General features: G+C 41.9%; 1 protein-coding gene and 1 pseudogene across 1 annotated transcript; one reads left to right on the top strand and one right to left on the bottom strand.

Annotated features, from left to right (window-relative positions):
* Window positions 1-258: 258 nt before the first annotated feature.
* LOC131793570 (cytochrome P450 10-like) lies at window positions 259-756 on the top strand (annotated as a pseudogene).
* A 934-nt stretch (window positions 757-1,690) lies between these two features.
* On the bottom strand, window positions 1,691-7,975 carry LOC131793781 (tetratricopeptide repeat protein 28-like). The gene is made up of 3 exons (XM_066172597.1): window positions 5,591-7,975; window positions 5,351-5,470; window positions 1,691-5,230 (listed from the first exon to the last, which is right to left on the bottom strand). The coding sequence occupies exons 1-3, from the start codon at window positions 7,973-7,975 to the stop codon at window positions 2,042-2,044; spliced, it is 5,694 nt and encodes a 1,897-aa protein (XP_066028694.1). The 3' UTR covers window positions 1,691-2,041.
* Between the last annotated feature and the right edge of the window lie 467 nt (window positions 7,976-8,442).

The following is an 8,442-nucleotide window of genomic DNA, read 5'->3' as shown; positions in this document are numbered from 1 at the left end:
CGAGCCAAAACGATTTCCAAAACGATCAGTTGTTTTCACAGACAGTACCTACCACAACCTTTACCCTTGAGTGCCCCGCCTTGAAAATAATTTTAACCATTTCTTTTCGTAACTCGTTAGGGGAAGAAACTTTCTCTTCTCTTCTCCTAAAGACCGTCTGTCAGCCTTTGGGTTCTTTTCGACCCGTTGGCGAGCGTAATCGATATTCTGTTTGCCCGAGTTGACACTTCGTCCAACACGATGCAATGAGTTATTTATATGTTGGCCAAAAATCTTGAGAAACAGAAGATTCTTCGACGGGAAGTGCTCTCAGTGGTAAAAAATTCTACTATTGCAATGCCGGAAACGCTCGCTCGGATGCCATACCTGAAGGCCTGGTTACGAGAGACCCTCCGCCCATCCCGCAAAGACCGAAAGAAGACATAATATTAGGGGGCTACCATATCCCAGGGGGCACTAGTCAAGTGGAGTTCCTTGTTTACCAAATGGGGCGAAATGAGAGTATTTTTGAAGATGACGAAGCGTTCAAACCGGAAAGATGATTGCGAAACAAAGATACTGCTTCGATCGAAGCAGCGGAAGCCTTCGCTTCCCTTACATTTGGATTCGGAACACATATGTACCTCAGTCGACTTATTGTCGAGTGAAGCAGTTTGATGTCTCTTACCCACGGAGGCAGAGAATGTGGAGCCGTTCATGAGAGGGGTCACCATTCCTGACAGACCTGTTAGAGTACAGTTTGTTGACAGAAGATGAGTCAGGTTTTCATTTCGCTAAGTTCACCTTGCATTGTAACACTGTTTGAGCTGAAAATGGGACAAATTCACACTTATTGGATCGAAGGTGTTCAATATGTCACATTTAATAAGTCAGTTTCAAACATTTCAGTGATTCCCTACATCTAATGAATAATTTTCGCCTCTAGCTGCCAATTACTTTGCATTTTATTTCTCTTTAAAATTATCCAGTGGTTTTACTTGAAGGTCACATCCTCCCGTTAATAATTTTGCCGTGTATTCTAAACACTAGTTCGCTAGATAACGTATTTTGATTCGGTGTTTTGAAGTACTTTAAAAGTTATCTTGCTAAACTGCATATAGATCTATATATTTGTGTATTTGAAATACATTTCAACGGTTTTATGCACGCAAATTTTTGTCGTATATAAATGTATTTCGCATTCTTTCGGTTTTCATTGTTTATTTATTGCATTGTAACCCGGAAATATGGCACAAAAATGGCAGGCGAAGAATCTGCTAAGTTTCTTTGGTCAACAAAAAAGCAATCCCATGCATGAATTTTCCTTTGATAATAAAGTAACCTTTTCCAGGTGTTCAGTTGATAAAAAGGTGCGAAATAATAGCGGCAGAGAGAAAGTGAAGGATAATAAATGTACAAAAGTATCTATGAGCATACAATAATCTGAGTGAGGATACAACGGTATCTACGCTTTGCGGTATCGATTAAATTGATAAAATTCTGGGGTATCTATGAGAATCCAAGGGTTTCCATTACTATACAAGTGTATCTATTTTTTCTTCTTTTTTATTAGTGTGTTTATTTTGGCACGTTAAACCACAATATTTCTTGTCATAAGCTTTGCAAGAAATTTCCAAAAATTTAAGCTTAGAAAAAACTTATTTTCTAGGTCACATTTGTTTAAAAGTCTCTTGAATTGACTTACTAATCACCTTTGAAAAAGGACTGAAAATTTTCTTTCCTCGACAAACTAATAGCGTTCGAAATCTAAAAATTGTCACATTTTGCGTGGCTCGTTCACTGAATTAATGAATTTTAAAAAAATGGAGTTTTTCAAATTCGGAACTCTTATAAAGAGATAACACCATACGCTGTCTTGTTCAGAATATTAAACTTAGATGTCTCATGAGCATTTTACAGAAATCCGTTCCACTGTGTATCGATCCGAATTGTTCTTCGCAGATGGCGTCCTCTCTCTTCACGCTACTGAGTAATTAAATAGCTCCGTGCTTTGCTAAGTCTTGTTCATTCTGCTACAGAGGTTTTATCAAAGTCATGGCTCTTAAGGTGCGCTAGGCATCGGCCAATTTCCAAAATCAAATGTGACGTTGTCGCCTATGATCATAAACGGCGCCCATTGAGAAACTTTGTCAAAGCCGTTATTTCTCATCCACTTCCTGGCCTTGTGGAGAGATTCACTGGCGCTTTCACCGCGGAACAAATGTTTGTAGAAGCAAGTCATGAACTGCTCTGTGGCCGTGTCATTCAGGGCCCATCGTGCCGCTAACACTGAACGAGCTCCGGATCCTAAGAACGCCCGGGCAATTCCAATAACTCCCTCAGTTCTAATTTGTCCACGAGCACTGTGACAACAACTGAGCACCACTAGTTTAGCTCGCAACCGAATTTTTGAAATATCCGCCATCGTCAAAAGATAATCTTCTTCTCGCGGAAAAGGTGGGAGTGGGGAAGGGTGCTTAGGAGAAAGAGCAATCTCCCCTCTTTCGGCATCACCATGGGCAGCAATGTGTATCAGGCTCACTGAATTTATCGCTTGGAGTACAGAATGCTTTGTCGCGGAATCACCTATCAAAGGCGTTACGCCAAGAAGTGTTCCAATCATCTCTGCTTCCTTTCTTGCACACGGCAATGGTTTCATATTTCTGAGTTTTCCCTTGTAAATCACCTTTCCAACTACAGGGTCACCCACTATGAGTGCCCCTGTCTGACTGTGATAGTCTGGAGGACTTTCTTGAACAAGCTTGAGAGTCGTCAGAGAGGGAACCAGCCGAATCCTACATGACTCTGATAAATACTTGCCTCCTTCGTCAGCCAAGGCTGCAAATGGCACTTGGTACACAAAGGAATCAGGGACAATTATGATCTCGGGCTGCTTCAATAAACTGGCCACAGGAGCGATGACTATCTTGTAACACAAGTGAAGACTTGTTTTGAAATGTTCGGCATCATAGTCACTCAGCATTGAGCGGCTGCGGAAGGTGTCTTTAAAAAACTCATCCAAATCAGGGATTATTCCAGTCAGCTTGTTTTGGTCCAGGTTCACTTCCTTTTGTGAAAAATGAATGGCTCCCGTTGCTTTAATTATCCAAAACCGTACATAATTTTGAACAACTGAAATGTATAGGCATGCAGAGTCTGCTTCTTTTGCGATGATCCCTTGAATGCCACACCAAGATTGCGGATCGCTTGAGATTGGCTCTTGGACAGAGTACCGAGCTGTCATCAAGTCGGCAAGGCCTCTTGCCCTTCTGAGCTCTTCGACGTAAAGGGCATCTTGCGGCTTTCCGGCGGAAGATAGCAACGTACTGAAAAACGTGTAGGGAAAGGTACCGTGCTCCTCTAGAAGAGATATTTGAAACTGATCGTTTTCTTTAAGAAAACCTCTCAAAATGTCGAACTTTCGGATGCCTTGAAAAAGATACGAAAAAGCCTCTTCAAGATGACATTGTGACGCCTTTAACGCCGATAGATGACAAAGATAATAAAACTCGTTCAAGTTGAGTCCAATATCCCTACTTAATAGGAGAGCCTGCTGAAAGTATTCTTCGGCTATGTCATATTTACCAAGCGATTGAAAACATAATCCTAAATCGTCGTAACTGACTGCTACTCCTTGTCTCTCACCGATTTCCATGTTAATGGTAAGGGCTTTCTCGTAATATTCTTGAGCCTTGTCATATTCACCACGCTGATGGGAAATTTTACCGAGATGTCTGTAATCTATTGCTTCTCCGCTTCTATCACCGATACCCTCTCTAACTGCCACTGCTTTCTTTAGATAGTCGTCAGCCTTTGAATACTTGCCGAGCGAGAGAAACAAAGCTGTGAGGTTTGCATAACTTCTTGCCACTCCTCTTTTTCCACCAATTTTCTTTTTCATACGCAGTGCTTTCTCCATACACTCTTCAGCTTCGCTATATTGGCCAAGGCATTGGAACAAATTTCCTAGGTTTCCGTAGCATGTTGCTTCTCCATCCCTGTCGCCAATTTCTATTCTTATAGCGAGTGATTTCTCATAATATTCTCGGGCCTTGTCATAATGATTAAGTAAATGGAACAAAGCTCCTAAGTTTCCGTAGCTTGTTGCTTCTCCATTCTTGTCACCGATTTCTATTTTGATAGCGAGTGCTTTCTCCTGATATTCTCGGGCCTTGTCAGAATGACCAAGTGATTGGAACAATGCTCCTAGGTTTCTGTAGCTTGATGCTTCTCCATTCCTGTCGCCAATTTTCATTGCAATAGCGAGTGCTTTCTCCTGATATTCTCGGGCCTTGTCATAATGGCCAAGTGATTGGAACAAAGTTCCTAGGTTTCCGTAGCTTGATGCTTCTCCGTTCCTGTCGCCAATTTCCATTGCAATAGCGAGTGCTTTCTCCTGATATTCTCGGGCCTTGTCATAATGACCAAGTGATTGGAACAATGCTCCTAAGTTTCCGTAGCTTGATGCTTCTCCATTCCTGTCGCCATTTTCCATTGCAATAGCGAGTGCTTTCTCCTGATATTCTCGGGCCTTGTCATGATGGCCAAGTGATTGGAACAAAGTTCCTAGGTTTCCGTAGCTTGTTGCTTCTCCATTCCTGTCGCCAATTTCTATTGTGATAGCGAGTGCTTTCTCCTGATATTCTCGGGCCTTGTCATAATGGCCAAGTGATTGGAACAAAGCTCCTAGGTTACCGTAGCTTGTTGCTTCTCCATTCCTGTCGCCAATTTCTATTTTGATAGCGAGTGCTTTCTCCCGATATTCTCGGGCCTTGTCAGAATGACCAAGTGTTTGGAAAAATGCTCCTAGGTTTTCGTAGCTCTTTGCTTCTCCATTTCTGTCGCCAATTTCTATTCTGATAGCGAGTCCTTTCTCCTGATATTCTCGGGCCTTGTCATAATGACCAATTGATTGGAACAAAGTTCCTAGGTTTCTGTAGCTTGATGCTTCTCCATTCCTGTCGCCAATTTCTATTTTAATAGCGAGTGCTTTCTCTTGATATTCTCGGGCCTTGTCATAATGACCAAGTGATTGGAACAATGCTCCTAGGTTTCCGTAGCTTGTTGCTTCTCCATTCCTGTCGTCAATTTCTATTTTGATAGCGAGTGCCTCCCCCTGATATTTTCGGGCCTCGTCATAATGACCAAGTGATTGGAACAAAGTTCCTAGGTTTCCGTAGATTGTTGCTTCTCCAGCCCTGTCGCCAATTTCTATTGTGATAGCGAGTGCTTTCTCCTGATATTCTCGGGCCTTGTCATAATGACCAAGTGATTGGAACAAAGCTCCCAGGTTTCCGTAGCTCTTTGCTTCTCCATTCCTATCGTCAATTTCTATTGTGATAGCGAGTCCTTTCTCCTGATATTCTCGAGCTTTGTCATAACGACCAAGTGATTGGAACAAAGCTCCTAGGTTTCTGTAGATTGTTGCTTCTATATCCCTATCGCCAATTTCTGTTATGATAGTGAGTGCTTTCTCCTGATATTCTCGTGCCTTGTCATAATAACCAAGTGATTGGTGCAAGGCTCCTAGGTTTCCGTAGCTTGTTGCTTCTCCATTCCTGTCACCAGTTTCTATTTTGATAGCGAGTGATTTCTCATGATATTCTCGGGCCTTGTCAGAATAACCAAGTGATTGGTACAAAGTTCCTAGGTTTCCGTAGCTTGTTGCTTCTCCATTACTATCGCCAATTTCTATTCTGATAGCGAGTGCTTTGTCATGGTATTCTCGGGCCTTGTCATAATGACCAAGTGATCGGAACAAAACTCCTAGGTTTCCGTAGCTTGTTGCTTCTCCATCCCTGTCGCCAATTTCTTTTGTGATAGCGAGTGCTTTCTCCTGATATTCTCGGGCCTTGACAGAATGACCAAGTGATTGGAACAATGCTCCTAGATTTCCGTAACTTATTGCTTCTCCATTCCTGTCGCCAATTTCTATTCTGATAGCGAGTGCTTTATCCTGATATTCTCGGGCCTTGTCATAATGACCAAGTGATTGGAACAAAGCTCCTAGGTTTCCGTAGCTTGTTGCTTCTCCATCCCTGTCGCCAATTTCTATTCTGATAGTGAGTGCTTTCTCCTGATATTCTCGGGCCTTGTCATAATAGCCAAGTGATTCGAACAAAACTCCTAGGTTTCCGTAGCTTGTTGCTTCTCCATTCCTATTGCCAATTTCTATTTTGATAGCGAGTGCTTTCTCATGATATTCTCGGGCCTTGTTATAATGACCAAGTGATTGGAACAAAGCTCCTAGGTTTCCGTAGCTTGTTGCTTCTCCATCCCTGTCGCCAATTTCTGTTGCGAGAGCGAGTGCTTTCTCCTGGTATTCTCGGGCCTTGTCATACTGACCAAGTGATCGGCACAAAGTTCCTAGGTTTCCGTAGCATGTTGCTTCTCCATCCCTGTCGCCAATTTCTATTGTGATAGCGAGTGCTTTCTCCTGATATTCTCGGGCCTTGTCATAATGACCAAGTGATTGGAACAATACTCCTAGGTGTCCGTAGCTTGTTGCTTCTCCATTCCTGTCGCCAATTTTTATTTTGATAGCGAGTGCTTTCTCCTGATATTCTCGGGCCTTTTCATAATGACCAAGTGATTGGAACAATGCTCCTAGGGTCCCGTAGCTCGTTGCTTCTCCATTCCTGTCGCCAATTTCTATTGTGATAGCGAGTGCTTTCTCCTGATATTCTCGGGCCTTGTCATAATGACCAAGTGATTGGAACAAATCTCCTAGGTTTCCGTAGCTTGTTGCTTCTCCATTCCTGTCGCAAATTTCTAATCTTATGGCAAGTGCTTTCTCCTCATATTCTCGGGCCTTGTCATAATGACCCAGTGATTGGAACAGAACTCCTAGGTTTCCATAGCTTGTTGCTTCTCCATCCCTGTCGCCAATTTCTATTGTGATAGCGAGTGCTTTCTCCTGATATTCTCGGGCCTTGTCATAATGACCAAGTAATTGGAACAAAGCTCCTAGGTTTCCGTAGATTGTTGCTTCTCCATTTCTGTCGCAAATTTCTAATCTAATAGCGAGTGATTTCTCATAATATTCTTGGGCCTTGTCATAATGACCAAGTGATTGGAACAATACTCCGAGGTTTCCGTAGCTTGTTGCTTCTCCATTCCTTTCGCCAATTTCTATTGTGATAGCGAGTGCTTTCTCCTGATACTCTCGGGCCTTGTCATAATGACCAAGTGATTGGAACAATACTCCGAGGTTTCCGTAGCTCTTTGCTTCTCCATTCCTGTCGCCAATTTCTATTGTGATAGCGAGCGCTTTCTCCTGATACTCTCGGGCCTTGTCATAATGACCAAGTGATTGGAACAAAACTGCTAGGTTTCCATAGCTCTTTGCTTCTCCATCCCTGTCGCCAATTTTTATTTTGATAGCGAGTGCTTTCTTCTTATATTCTCGGGCCTTTTCATAATGACCAAGTAATTGGAACAAAGTTCCTAGGTTTCTGTAGCATCTTGCTTCTCCATCCCTATCGCCAATTTCTATTCTGATAGTGAGTGCTTTCTCCTGATATTCTCGGGCCTTGTCATAATGACCAAGTGATTGGAACATTGTTCCGAGGTTTTCGTTACATCGTGCTTGGCCTTGAGTGTTTCCTATCGTTTTCATGAGGTTGATTGCTGATTCGTAAAGTTTCCAGGCTTCCATTAACCTATTTTGATGCTGAAGTATTTCTGCCAGTTTAAAATGTAGCCATCCTTTTTCAGCGGTGTTATTAGAGTCTAGGTATAGGAGGAGTTTCCTGAGATATTTTTCTGTACTTGTGTAATCCTTTATATAAACGTAAGCACAGATTATATTCCGGTAGACGACACGGAACATAGCGTTTGCCAATGAACTATCGATAGCCAGCACCTGACTGTGTAATATAGTTAAACATTCCTTGTATACCTCGATGGCTTGCAACACGCGATCGGTTTTGTGAAGGAATTCGGCGACCACTTTACCTATGGTGATAACTGATATAGCTTCTTTTACGCTGTCCATCTTGACCCTTTTTCTTCTCAGTTTGAAAAAAAAAGAAGAAATTAGTAAAAACTTGTACTTGATTGTTTGTGGAAAATCTTTTTTTGTTTTAAATTTCAAATTGCAACTTTTATCTTCCCCTCTCCGCCTTGTAGTCTTTCTGTATTTACGCGCGGCGCACGTGATTTCAAATTAGCAAATCACATCTAAGAACTCTAACCTTGACATTGGAAAACTGACGTGGACATTTTTCGCGTACTTTTGTTGCTTGTCTTAACGGAGTTTAGTTTATTGTTTTTGATCTTTCGTTCGCGCAATTTCTCTAACCCTTTGTTTTGAATTTTAAGAAGTCTCGGAGATTTTATTTTAGCCAAATGTTGTGGTTCATTTAACAAATTTTATACATATTTTCTACGGAGTTTGGACTCTAGCCTCTTTTTTTCGTAGATGGATTTTTTTAACATTGTCCATCAAAGAGGAACACACCT

This window comes from Pocillopora verrucosa, chromosome 9 (assembly GCF_036669915.1).
Source record: "Pocillopora verrucosa isolate sample1 chromosome 9, ASM3666991v2, whole genome shotgun sequence".
NCBI lineage: Eukaryota > Metazoa > Cnidaria > Anthozoa > Scleractinia > Pocilloporidae > Pocillopora > Pocillopora verrucosa.
Note: the sequence above shows the minus strand (reverse complement) of the source record. Positions and strands in the feature narration are given on the sequence as shown.